This window comes from Tachysurus vachellii, chromosome 6 (assembly GCF_030014155.1).
Source record: "Tachysurus vachellii isolate PV-2020 chromosome 6, HZAU_Pvac_v1, whole genome shotgun sequence".
In the NCBI taxonomy this organism is placed as follows: Eukaryota; Metazoa; Chordata; class Actinopteri; order Siluriformes; family Bagridae; genus Tachysurus; species Tachysurus vachellii.
This window is the reverse complement of record NC_083465.1, coordinates 1052438-1065600: the sequence shown is the minus strand read 5'-3', so window position 1 is coordinate 1065600 and position 13163 is coordinate 1052438. Positions and strand designations below refer to the sequence as shown.

At 44.1% G+C, this 13163-nt stretch overlaps 3 protein-coding genes across 4 annotated transcripts in view; 2 read left to right on the top strand and 1 right to left on the bottom strand.

The window, feature by feature from the left end:
* The window catches only part of LOC132846863 (uncharacterized), a 4256-nt gene extending 4110 nt beyond the window's left edge, over nucleotides 1-146 (top strand). The window contains exon 4 of the mRNA XM_060871627.1: nucleotides 1-146. This exon is cut by the window's left edge and continues 929 nt beyond it. The gene's annotated coding sequence lies outside the window, so the exon portion shown is untranslated.
* A 118-nt stretch (nucleotides 147-264) lies between these two features.
* LOC132846865 (uncharacterized) lies at nucleotides 265-2182 on the top strand. The gene is made up of 2 exons (XM_060871630.1): nucleotides 265-551; nucleotides 644-2182. Exons 1-2 carry the CDS (start codon nucleotides 535-537, stop codon nucleotides 1392-1394), a joined length of 768 nt encoding a protein of 255 aa, XP_060727613.1. The 5' UTR covers nucleotides 265-534; the 3' UTR covers nucleotides 1395-2182.
* Nucleotides 2183-2822: 640 nt separating this feature from the next.
* Nucleotides 2823-12443, bottom strand: sertad4 (SERTA domain containing 4). 2 transcript variants are annotated; one of them, XM_060871629.1, is made up of 5 exons: nucleotides 11164-12443; nucleotides 10947-10999; nucleotides 6761-6914; nucleotides 6546-6661; nucleotides 2823-6391 (listed from the first exon to the last, which is right to left on the bottom strand). In XM_060871629.1, exons 3-5 carry the CDS (start codon nucleotides 6900-6902, stop codon nucleotides 5837-5839), a joined length of 813 nt encoding a protein of 270 aa, XP_060727612.1. In that variant the 5' UTR covers nucleotides 6903-6914; nucleotides 10947-10999; nucleotides 11164-12443; the 3' UTR covers nucleotides 2823-5836. The 2 variants fall into 2 exon arrangements, with proteins under 2 accessions (XP_060727612.1, XP_060727611.1); XM_060871628.1 differs by having other exon boundaries at nucleotides 10947-12440.
* Between the last annotated feature and the right edge of the window lie 720 nt (nucleotides 12444-13163).

Sequence of the window (13163 nt, the reverse complement as noted above, 5' to 3'; positions counted from 1 at the left end):
TGTGACCATAATGATAGATGTTATAGAATACTTTAATCTTCTTACGTGTTTTGCAGAACTACTGTATTGTATAACCTGTTTATATAAAGCATGTTTATATTCTGTACAAAACAAAAAAACTAGTAAAGATGGTTTGAGACCACGGAGCGAAGGGTATTTTTCTTTAGAGTCAACAAAAAATAAATCATTTAACACAAACAGAGCAGAACAGGACCGGAAGAGAACAAAGAAGAACAGGAGAAAACATTACAGCGTTATTCTGGTCGTGTGCCTTTAAGAACTTCAGGGCTGTTCTGCTGCTCAGGAACAGGAACAGAAAGCGAAACTAACACCGAGGGCTCGCCATCAACTGCTCAGTACTTATCACTTATTAACCATTCGCATTCACTGAACCTTGACACACGTTTATGAAGTTAAGAGAATTCGCAGCTACACATCTACACAACACGCAGTGCGACGACTAAGTTGTGTTTCTCCTACAGTTTTGTGTGTCGAAGGAACTCTTAAAGAGGCGGACGGTCTGAACAACACACCATGTCTAAAGACTCACAGTATGGATGGTTTCCTCATGTCGTGTTCTTTATCAGCTCTTATCACCACTTTCTCTGATTCTTAATCGATTCACTAATGTTTATTTCTCTAGCGTGTTTGAAGTCTATCCTGACACAGAAGGCATTCTGTCGGTGAAAAAAGATCTGGAGAAGAAGTCACGCGAGGACAACGTCCTCCTCTCGAACCTGGATTTCTCCGAGAGCGTCTTTAGACACAACCCTCTCAACAAAGCCATGACCCTGCAGGTGAAAGGTCAGTGGCAGTGTCTGAGAATCGGCAAAGACCACAGCTTGATTTACACCGTGTCATCAGAGGACCAACAAACTCGCATCGACTGCTGCGTATACTGCGATAACGACAAGATCGAATCCTCAGATATTAAGAGCATCCACTTCAGCGTGCACTCCTGCCAGAACCAGAGCAGGTCCTGTTTTACGGCAGCCAAAGCCGCACTGGAGTCCGGTGATCAGGCCCTGAAAATCACATGCAACAGGTTTTCCATCACCTACACCACTCACGGCGTACCTGACGACATCAAACTGATCCAAACCAAGTGCCAGTTTAATCTGCTCAGCGTGACGGCCGAGGCCTTGCTGGAAAGGAAGTGCTGGATGCAGAAGGAGAAGAAGAACTGTAAAGAGTTGATCGATTGCATGAGTTATCTGGTCCAGAAATACCTCACCTCATTCGAGGTTCCAAAATCTAACTGCAGGTTCATTTTACAGGGAGATAAAGAAATGGTTGAAATAATTTCAGAGGATGAAAATTCTGAACCGACGGAAGAGTACGTGGTGATCTATGAGGGTTATTCTAAAGTCCGCGTGTATCCACCTCTAGAGTGAAGACCAAACCTCATGCAGGTCTCCATCAGCTGTTCTGTTGGGAACATGACATCTCCATGTCCATCTCCATCCAGATGTGCTTTAAACCAGCTACAGGCTGTAGAGCGCGAGATTCACAAGTCAATATAATAAGTGTAATTTACGTTAGTCGATGTTAACATTCTCTCTCTCTCTCTCTCACTCATCTTCTACCGCTTATCCGAACTACCTCGGGTCACGGGGAGCCTGTGCCTATCTCAGGCGTCATCGGGCATCAAGGCAGGATACACCCTGGACGGAGTGCCAACCCATCACAGGGCACACACACACACACACACACACACTCATTCACTCACGCAATCACACACTAGGGACAATTTTCCAGAGATGCCAATCAACCTACCATGCATGTCTTTGGACTGGGGGAGGAAACCGGAGTACCCGGAGGAAACCCCCGAGGCACAGGGAGAACATGCAAACTCCACACACACAAGGTGGAGGCGGGAATCGAACCCCCAACCCTGGAGGTGTAAGGTGAACGTACTAACCACTAAGCCACCGTGCCCCCTGATGTCAACATTATTAGAGTTAAATCTGAAGTTTTTTTGGAGGTTTTACATCATAAATATTTACACATCCATTGTATAAAACTGCTGCACCAAATCTGAACCATTTTCCTTTAGAAACTTTTCCTTTAACTAACTGAAAGAATGTTGTGGAGGTTATAAATATCTTACTGCTGAACCAACCAGAGTGATAAAGTTCACTTTATTCAGAACATTAAAATACATCCAAGTGTTTGAGTCGTACCTGAAACAGCTGGCTTCCTTTCTTTCTTTTCTTTTCTCCTCTCAGACTCGTCCTCCGTGTCATCACAGTTCTGGGTCTATTATGCAGGTCTACAGTCTGTTGTGTGTGTGTGTGTGTGTGTGTGTATATAAATATAAAACGAAAGCTGTGAAGGTGCTGTAAGTCTCACCTTTAGTGACAAAAGGCCAGTTTCCATGGCAACCACGAGCTACTAAAGATGAGTGTTGATGGAAGAGAGTGAGAGGTGTGTGTGTGTGTGTGTGTGTGTGTGTGTGTGTGTGTGTGTGTGTAAGAGACATTAACATGTATTAGCGTCGACAGCGTCGTGACGCTCGTTGGCTCAGTTTTTCAACAAAACAGTAAATCAGGAGCGAGCGACAAAAAACACAGCGAATTAATTTCAGCAGAAATAAAAATAAATTAATAATTCATTCATACAGCAGCGGATTAAACGAACACGTGACCAAAAATGTTTAAAAAAAAAAAAAAAGGCTTATTTACATAAAACGTGTCAAAAAAAATATTTCACTTAACCAATCAAATGTATGACATTTTTATTTATATCTTTTTTTTTTTTACATTACACCAAAAAAAATCACATCCAAACTAACAACATTATTATTTATCGTGTGTGGGGAAAAAAAAAACAAAAACAAAAAAACAAACAAATCTGAGAAAAAAAAAACAATGATAGGGATTTTGTCAAATATACAAAGAGACTGATTTACTGTAGAAATCTGACAGCTGGTTAGTTTAATAATGACTAGAATTAAACACGCAGGTAGACGTGTAGCAGGTCTGTGAGAATGTCAGGAAAAAACACTCGGTTTATTTTTATTTTTCTTCATATTTAAAAAAGTTTTAAATTGATTCTTTCTGTATTTTCTCTGATTTCCAGTTGGATTTTATTCTGAATTACAGACGCGAGTTCACGTTTTATAGCTAAAACCTTTTTAAATCACATCTTTCCCCTGGTCACATTCAGCTAGCTAGCATCAGTTAGGGAACTAGTCACCTTTCTTATTTGCACACGCTAGCAGCTAAACAAAGTTGTGCCTTGTTTGTGTTTATGCTGAAAAAGGACCTGGTGAGTGAATATAACTGGTTAATTATACAACACAACTAATGTAAGCGGTTAACAGTCTGCATGTTGTTAGCTACAAGATGCTAGCTCTGTGTTTTGTGATCTGTCTGTGATCGTTCTGTACGTTACGACTGACTGAGACTAGCGAGTAACGTTGCATGACTCACTAATCTGTCTGAGGTTAGGAGATCAGGACAAGAGCGAGTGTAGTGTAGCAATAAAACAGCAGCTGTGTGTAAACATCATTCAAAAAACTTTTACAATACAATAAAAATGTAAAGACCGTGAGGAAATATTACCAGGAATTTAAAGCAACTGAAAATCTGCCTTCCTTCAAGCACTCGCTCACTCTCGCTCCCACACTCGCTCCCACACTCGCTCCCACACTCGCTCCCACACTCGCTCCCACACACACACTCTCTCTCTCTCTCTCTCACTCACACACACACACACACTCTCACACACACACACACACACACACACACTCTCACACACACACACACTCTCTCTCTCACACACACTCTCTCTCTCACACACACTCTCTCTCACACACACTCTCTCTCACTCACACACACACTCTCTCACTCACACACACACTCTCTCACACACACACACACTCTCTCACACACACACACACACACACACACTCTCTCACACACACACTCCCTCTCACACACACACTCCCTCTCTCACACACACACACTCCCTCTCTCACACACACACACTCCCTCTCTCACACACACACACTCCCTCTCTCACACACACACACTCCCTCTCTCACACACACACACTCCCTCTCTCACACACACACACTCCCTCTCTCACACACACACACTCCCTCTCTCACACACACACACTCCCTCTCTCACACACACACACTCCCTCTCTCACACACACACACTCCCTCTCTCACACACACACACTCCCTCTCTCACACACACACACTCCCTCTCTCACACACACACACTCCCTCTCTCACACACACACACTCCCTCTCTCACACACACACACTCCCTCTCTCACACACACACACTCCCTCTCTCACACACACACTCCCTCTCTCACACACTCCCTCTCTCACACACTCCCTCTCTCACACACTCCCTCTCTCACACACTCCCTCTCTCACACACACACACTCCCTCTCACACACACTCCCACTCACACACACACACACACTCCCACTCACACACTCACACTCACACACACTCACACACACACACACACTCACACACTCACACACCAGATATTATTCATATCTGTGAACATGTAAGAAATCACCCATGTGGACTGTAGTTGGCTAAACTCTGGTTTCTTGCAGCTATCCAGCTTCAGGTCCTTGTTTTATTGTCGGAGTTTGAAACACTGAGTTCTGAATTATTCTTGTAGTTCACAGAGGTTTAGCAGCTCAAAACCAAGCTATCTGTTTAGTTTCTCTGATGGAAAGCCGTCCTGTGATGCTACACAGGTTTAGCTCTTCTGTTTCTCAGCACTGCAGCTCTGGTGGCGTTTGGTTAAAAACACACAAGCAAATATTTTAATAATCAAACTCTTTTTTTTTAAGAATCCATTTCCTTCAGGTGTTCAGTTTCTCTGTAAGCCGTAACAGAACCGAACAGCCCTCGTGTGAACGCTAACTAACGTGAGCACAAAGCAGCTAGCGAGCCAGTGCTAATGCTAATGCTAATGCTAGTCCAAACCAGATCAGATCATGGAGGAATAATCCAGAATGTCTGATTGTGTTAAAGTAAAGACTGAAGGATTTTCACTAACTGTATTGACATGAAATGTTCAGAAGTAAAGGAACCGTCACCGAGAGTCTGGAAGGAAACTGGAACATTTTCTGTCTGTCAGAATAAAAAAGTCCTGAAGAAATGAAGAATTTGGTCATTAAGTCATTAACAACGTTCCGTTCTGCTCGGGTCCAACAACGTTTACTGAACACTGAACTGTTTGGCTCAGTGGGGCTCGTTAATTGTGCTGAAAACAAACAAATTGTAATAGATGGTGTGAGTTTGTGTGTGTGTGTGTGTGTGTGTGTGTGAGAAAAGCGACACACTACAGTGGCTGAGCTGCATTATTAAAGGATTTTAGGGGTCTCTCTCTCTCTCTATCTCTCTGTGTCTGCCTCTCCCTCTCTCTCTCCCTCTGTCTCTCCCTCTGTCTCTCCCTCTGTCTCTCCCTGTCTCTCTGGCTCTGTCTCTCCCTGTCTCTCTCTCTGTCTCTCCCTGTCTCTCTCTCTCTCTCTCTCTCTCCCTGTCTCTCTCTGAAGTGTAAATCTGCTGTAATGAGTTGAGTTTGTTGACTCTTCACTAATGTCTGATTGGTGTTAATCATCATGTGAGTATGAACATTAACACACGTCCTCACTCACAGTCTTTGTTCCCTCACCTCAGAGATTCCGACACTAACCGCCTCTGGACTATAATCGCCGCTAGCTCACCGTCGACCTTTAAACGCTTTACTCAGCCATTATGTGGTTAACTCGTACCGTATAAATCCCAGCTTTGCTACTTCCTCCTGAGCTGAGCCAAAACTAGCACCGCCTGTTGTCCCGTTCCCACGGAGACTATCGTCTCTCCTTCGGTGTCTCTGTCTCTGTCTCTCTCTCGCCGAGTTTCTCTCTCGCCTTGAGCGACGCTTCACACAGGTCCAAACCGGGACACAGCGAGTCGAGCTCCTCCTCTCCTTCGCTCTCTAGCTCCTCCTCCTCCTCCTCCTCCTCAAAAAGATGCTCCAGTCTCTCCGTTATGGCTGACGATGATGATGACGATGATGAAGGCTGAACATCTCTCTCATACACACACACGGGAAGCTGCATGTACCTGCTCGCTTCGTAGAAGCAACAACACGCGGAGACGCACTCGTCTTCCTCCTCCTGCAGCAATCTCAGCCTCTTACGGCTCCGATCATGGTGGGTGGAGACGGGTGTCGTCAAGGAAACCGGGACGGAACCTGCCACGAAAGGCCACGCCCCCTGGAGGAGGATCTCGGCTCTGAGGCGGCGCAGGAGGTTGTTTATGAGAACGGAGCGGCGCAGGAACACCTCCGGGTCGTCGATGAAGCGCATTTTGTCCAGAGAGAGGTGAAGGACGTGATTGTGTTCCTCTAACAATGGGGACACCTACAGGACCGGAGGGGAATTACACAGATGAAAGACGGATGATGAATTAACTGGTTGAGAAAACATGACTTTGTCACTTAAATGTTTTCTCCAGAAATAAAATAAAGCTTCAAATGGTTCATGTGTTTAACAAACACTGTTACGATGAACTCACAGTGTGACGATAACTCCTGAAGTTCAGTGGAAGGTTGTCGTCTTCCACGTATTTTCTTTTAAAGTAGGTGATTCGCGACATGGTCACATGATGTGCGGCTCCTCTGTAGGCGGGGCCTGGTTTAGAAAGAAACAGTAAAGCAATAAAATAAATTAATTATTTCATTCATTAAAACGATGACCTTTAAATTAAGTGTGTGTGTGTGTTTTTCTCACCATCGTTAAGCTCATGGGCGTTACAAACAGATGACGAGTGGGAGGGGCCACTGTGTTCAGACTCCCAGATTGGCTGGTAAATTGTGGGCGGAGGCTCAGATTCATGGTCACAGAAAGGGTTCATGGACAAAACTAAAGTCATCGCTGCCTTTTTCTGGTTACACACAAACACACACACACACACATATAATGCTGGTTCAGGGGTGGGGACTGTTACACACCAGAAGTGATGTAATAATGCACATGAAAAGTGTCCTGTTTTTCCTCTTACAGTCTGTTGAAGCTTGTCTGATTTCTAACTTTCTCTCTCCCTCTCCCACACACACACACACACACACACACACACACGCACACACACACACACAAACCTCACCTCATCATTCACTGGCAGCACATGACAGATATGAGAGCTTAAAAATGGAAAAAAGGAACACTGAAAGAAAGAAACTTAAAGATAAAAAAGAAACACTGCAACGTTCCTCGAACAGTCACACGGGGAGAGAGAGAAAGGGCGAGATGGAAAGAGGGGAAGAAAAATTAAGGAAAGACAGATGGGAAAATTATATCCAGTCCAGACATCACCCTGGGCTTTGTGTGTGTGTGTGTGTGTGTGTGTATGTGTGTGTGTGTTGCAGTAACATGATCGCACTGACACGCCACATTAGTTTTAAAGGAATGTTTTGCTAGTGTGTGTGTGTGTGTGTGTGTGTGTGTGTGTGTGTGTGTGTGTGTGTGTGTGTGGTGTAAGCAGGAGAATGTGGTGGAAATCCCAGAACACTGCTGAACATTGTGATACTGAGCAGTTTTACTATGTGAATGTTCTACTCAGTATGAAGGAGGTTCAGCATTAACACCGTGTTTGTAAACATGTTTAAACACTGAAGCTCTTCAACACATCCTTCATCATCACAGTGGAAGTGTACAGACACACTGCTGTGTGGATCTCACCATCATCACACTGCACCAGAACATGATTCTGTAACACATCCTGCATATGTGTGTGTGTGTGTGTGTGTGTATGTGTGTGTGTTTGAGCTCCACATAAGATTAAGCAGTAATGATAGAGCTGAGATGAGAGAACATGTTAGTAGTTTTCAATAAAACCGTTTAAAGCCCCTGTGAAACTTCTCTACACTCCTGATTTGATTTAAGATACACACCCTATTTTCTGATAAGGATTCTGTGTGTGTGTGTGTGTGTGTGTGAATGTGTGAGTGAGTGAGAGTGAGTTGAGAATGTGGAACACAGATCCCAGGGGAAAACCCTGGGGGCATCAAAAACTGCTACAGAGACAATAACACACACACACACACACACACACACACACACACACACACACACACACACACACCCCTGCATGTCCATATTGTGCATTTGATCTCCTTATTAGGGAACCACTAAACAGAGCGAGAGAGGGAGAGAGCGAGAGAGAAAGAAAGAAAGAAAGTCAAGGTGATGGAGGGGAATGAAAAAGAACAAAAAAGACAAACAGTGTGTGACAGGAAAAGGCAATGATAGAAGAAAAAGAGAAAAAGAAAAGATAAGATAAAAAGAGAGAGACAATGAGAGAGAAAGCTGATGAATGTGTTGTGAGAAAGGAGAGAAGCAGAGAAAAAGAAGGATGAGTTCAGAGTAGATAAGCAAGCAGAAGATAATAAAGAGAAAAGGAAGAGTGAATGGAAGAGGAATAAAGTAAGATGGAAAGAAAATGATAGAGAGGACAGAGAGAAGGGGAGACCGTTTCCCTCCTGATCCTCTATCCTTCATCTGTCTTTTCCATTCCAGAAGCTGTGTGCGTGTGTGTGTGTATGTGTGCGCGTGCGTGTGTGTGTGTGTGTGTGCGTGCGTATGTGTGTGTGTGTGTGTTCCCTCCTGTGACTCATTAGCTGTTCAGAGCTTAAAGTGTGTGACTGGAGGAATCCATTTTGATCATAACAACAGATACGGCTCTTACACACACACACACACACCACGCACACACCACACACACACACGTGTGCGCACACACACACACACACACACACACACACACACAGTGTTGTTCTGGTTTATTGAGGTTCAGTATGGGTTTATACGTTTATACTCAGCACTACGTTCGGATAAAAAGCTAATTATGCAGAAGGGGCGGGGCTACACTGGAAGGGGCGTGGTCAATATACAGCCATGAATCATGATGATTTTTTTCTTTTAAAGACTTTACCAGATTTACAGCTCATAAGGCGGAGAACTGAAATGGCCTCCTGGAGCAAAATAACAGATCTGAGATTCACCTCTGATCTAAAACTGACAGCCAATCAGACACTAAAGTGCACGAATTATAAACGTGCAAATCTGACGTGTGAAGTAAATATTCTTATAAATATAAAGGGGGATTTCTCTGGACACTATCAGGGCTACATCAGTGCTACATCAGGACTACAGCAGGACTACAGCAGGACACTATCAGGGCTACATCAGGACTCCATCAGGGCTACATCAGGACTCCATCAGGGCTACATCAGGACTCCATCATGATTACAGCAGGACTACAGCAAGACACTATCAGGGCTACACCAGGGCTACACCAGGACTCCATCAGGGCTACACCAGGACTCCATCAGACCTACATCAGGGCTACATCAGGCCTACATCGTGATTACATCAGGACTACAGCAGGACACTATCAGGGCTACACCAGGACTCCATCAGGGCTGCTCCTCTGTTGTAGGATTTACACTAACAACTCACAATGAAACGTTAATTAGAGAATAAAATGTTCTACTGACCATCTGCAGTTACTCACAATCAGCTCACAACTACAAGAGACTTATTGTTAAAACCATCTGAAACTCAACACCTTTAATAGTTGTGCACTTTTGTGTTAAATGACTTTTAACTCCTGCATTTACTTCAGCAAATATTTCTAGTTCATCAGGATTTTGTGTTTTGAACGTTCTGGTTCTAATCTTAACAAACTAACCTCATCTGTTAACACGAGGTTTCATCCACATCACTGACTCTTACTGACCCGCTGTAAGAGCACACGATAAACAAGAGCGAACTGTTCATACAGTTCCTCAGCGACTCCAGATTTACACACAACACTTTATTCTTTAAGAATCATTAAAGTTTTAATTACAGCTAAAGACGACGCGCTTCTTAGCTGGACCGAGGGAACGTCTGAGAACAGGAGGACAACATCAGATGTCTACACACCTCCTTAGTAAAGCTCCTGTTAGTTCTTACTGATGTCTCCATGTACAGATTCTACCAGCATGAACCTTCCAGCTTTTCATTAAACACAGAATCTCTTTTACATGCAAATAAGCAGTTTCATATTTTAATTTATTCGCATATTTAAACGTTTGCATTGTGAAACAAACTGTTATAATGTGAGAAGTTTTTTTTTTTTTTTTAATTGTATTAGTTTTATACAGCGCTCTGTACAGCTCTCATTAAACTTTAGTGTGCGATTCATTATTTTAAATCTAATTAGCAGCCCTGAGTGAGTGTGAGTGAGTGTGAGTGAGTGATCAGGTTTTATATTACATTAGGCTTCATGCTTAAATTATGACTCTCGGTCGTGTCCATAAGTATTGACACCCCGTGCTGAATGCAAATAAGTGAAACCAAATAAACAGGTGAAAACAGTCATGTTTTGTGTGTGTGTGTGTGTGTGTGTGTGTGTGTATTACAACCTAACACCAGTTTACAAAATTATTGGCACCCCCAACAAATATAAACCCCATGTTTTACCCCTGGGGCAGGGCAACCAGGTGGTGGTTTGTGCTTGTTTTTGTCTGCAGTCCTCAACATGATGTTCAAGGATAAATTGACAATACGAGTTTATCTAAATATAAACAATTTTAAAAGGTAAAAATCACACTTTCTATTGTTATTTTTAACATGTTTTATTTCCCTTGTGCTTCAGTCTCGTGCGTGGCTTTGACGACTCTGTGTTCACTGTATATTGCGATGCAAACAGCACGAGATGAAGTCATACACAGTCACATCAGCTGGACTGACTCTGATCCTCAGGCTAAAGTGTGCATGCAGTTTAATGTAGTCACTTTAAATACGCAGTTGTTACTTGGATCCATGTCGGATTTCTCTGCATCAAAAACATTATGCACTGAGTCACACACACACACACACACACACACACACACACACACACACACACACACACACACACACACACTCTTACCTGGAGATACTGGGATGCACGTGTCCAGACTTGCTCCGTGGACTGGAATAAAACTGCAGAGAGAAAATAAATCCTCTGGTATCAGAATAAACGGAGGATAAAAGGTGAGAATTCGGCGTGTTTCGGCGTGTTTCCACGGCTGCACGTGTACTACGGTAGTATATTATTCTAGAGATAATAGAGATACAGTGTAATGTGCTCCCTGTGGCGCACGCACAGCTTCTCTCCGCGTCGGTAACGCAGAACAAAAGCCTCCGTCGGTCATGTGGCGGAATGTCTCGCGCATCCGGTGACCCCGCGGCTCCACACCAGCCTCTCTCTCCGTTTCTGCGTCTGCCTTTTGTAGTGTGGCATCGATGAGCTTGAGGATGAAGATGATGATGATGATGGGTGTAAGAGCGAGCACTACTTCATCTGGCACGCGATCGTTTTTTTTTTTTTTGACGTCTTTGATCCGGGACCTTTCTTTTTAATAAGAGGTGCGCGCGCTCCTCACTCCTTTGCTCCGGTTAAACCGAGAAACACACACACACACACACACACACACACACACACACACACACACACACACACACACACACACACACACACTTTGTACACTCCCTTTCCTTCTCCTTTTCTTAACACTCTCACTTACTGTCTCTCTTTTACACACACACACACACACACACACACACACACACACACAACACTCTCTTTTACACACACACACACACACACTTTGTACACTCCCTTCTCCTTTTCTTAACACTCTCACTCACTGTCTCTCTTTTACACACACACACACACACTTTGTACACTCCCTTTCCTTCTCCTTTTCTTAACACTCTCTCACTTACTGTCTCTCTTTTACACACACACACACACACACAACACTCTCTTTTACACACACACACACTTTGTACACTCCCTTCTCCTTTTCTTAACACTCTCACTCACTGTCTCTCTTTTACACATACGCACACGCGCGCACACACTTTGTACACTCCCTTTCCTTCTTTTCTTAACTCTCTCTCACTCACTGTCTCTCTTTTACACACACACACACACACAACACTCTCTTTTACACACACACACACACACACAACACTCTCTTTTACACACACACAACACTCTCTTTTATACACACACACACGCTCACGCTTTTCCCCAGATGTCTGCATCAGAAACTCATAAGAACAAAGTATGGGGTGTGTCCAGTTTTCTGACTCTCCTTTTAGGGAACACACAACATGGTAACTATTAAAACGCCCCCTGATCATCTGATCTTTAGGTTTTATAATCACCACTGTGTGTTACGTTGTCACCCTGTGTTCACACCACCGAGACACAACAACATGCCACTCACTGTTCGACACTCAGCCAAGACTTTTAGCTACAGAATCATCAGTCAGTCGTGGTGCTAATTTTCTTTAGTTCCCTGCTCACAGCTTTAGTTCCTACCATATTCTAAGAGAAGCTTTAATCAGTCCATCTTACTCCGTCATTTACAAGCTCTCATTACTCACTACTTACTCATTACATAAGGCATGGAGACCAAGCAGCAGCCATCACTGGGGCCCGTAGTAATAAAGTGAAAATAAAACAACCAATGTACATAATAATTAAACCACTAGCTACGCCCACTAACAAACAACAATACACAGACGGGACAAACTGCACAAGCGAGTGCACGTGCCGGTGTGAAGGCAGGGTCAGTGCACCTGGTTGGTCTTCCACCTGGTTCGTGTTCCACCTGGTTGATGTTCCACCTGGTCCGTCTTCCACCTGGTCCGTCTTCCACCTGGTCGATGTTCCACCAGGTCCGTCTTCCACCTGGTCCGTCTTCCACCTGGTCCGTCTTCCACCTGGTCGATGTTCCTCCAGGTCCGTCTTCCACCTGGTCCGTCTTCCACCTGGTCCGTCTTCCACCTGGTCCGTCTTCCACCTGGTCCGTCTTCCACCTGGTCCGTGTCCCACCTGGTCCGTCTTTCACCTGGTCCGTCTTTCACCTGGTCCGTCTTTCACCTGGTCCGTCTTTCACCTGGTACACGGTCCTTAATCTGCTGCCTGAACATAAACACAACCTTCAGACGCTAAATAACTCTCAGCGGATCGACTACGTTTCCTTAAAAGGAAAAAAGTGATCGTTTTATTTTTGGCTGCTTCACACAAAATGTCACCTGTAGAGACCGGATTTTACAATGACATCAATAAACACACAGGCAATGACGAACC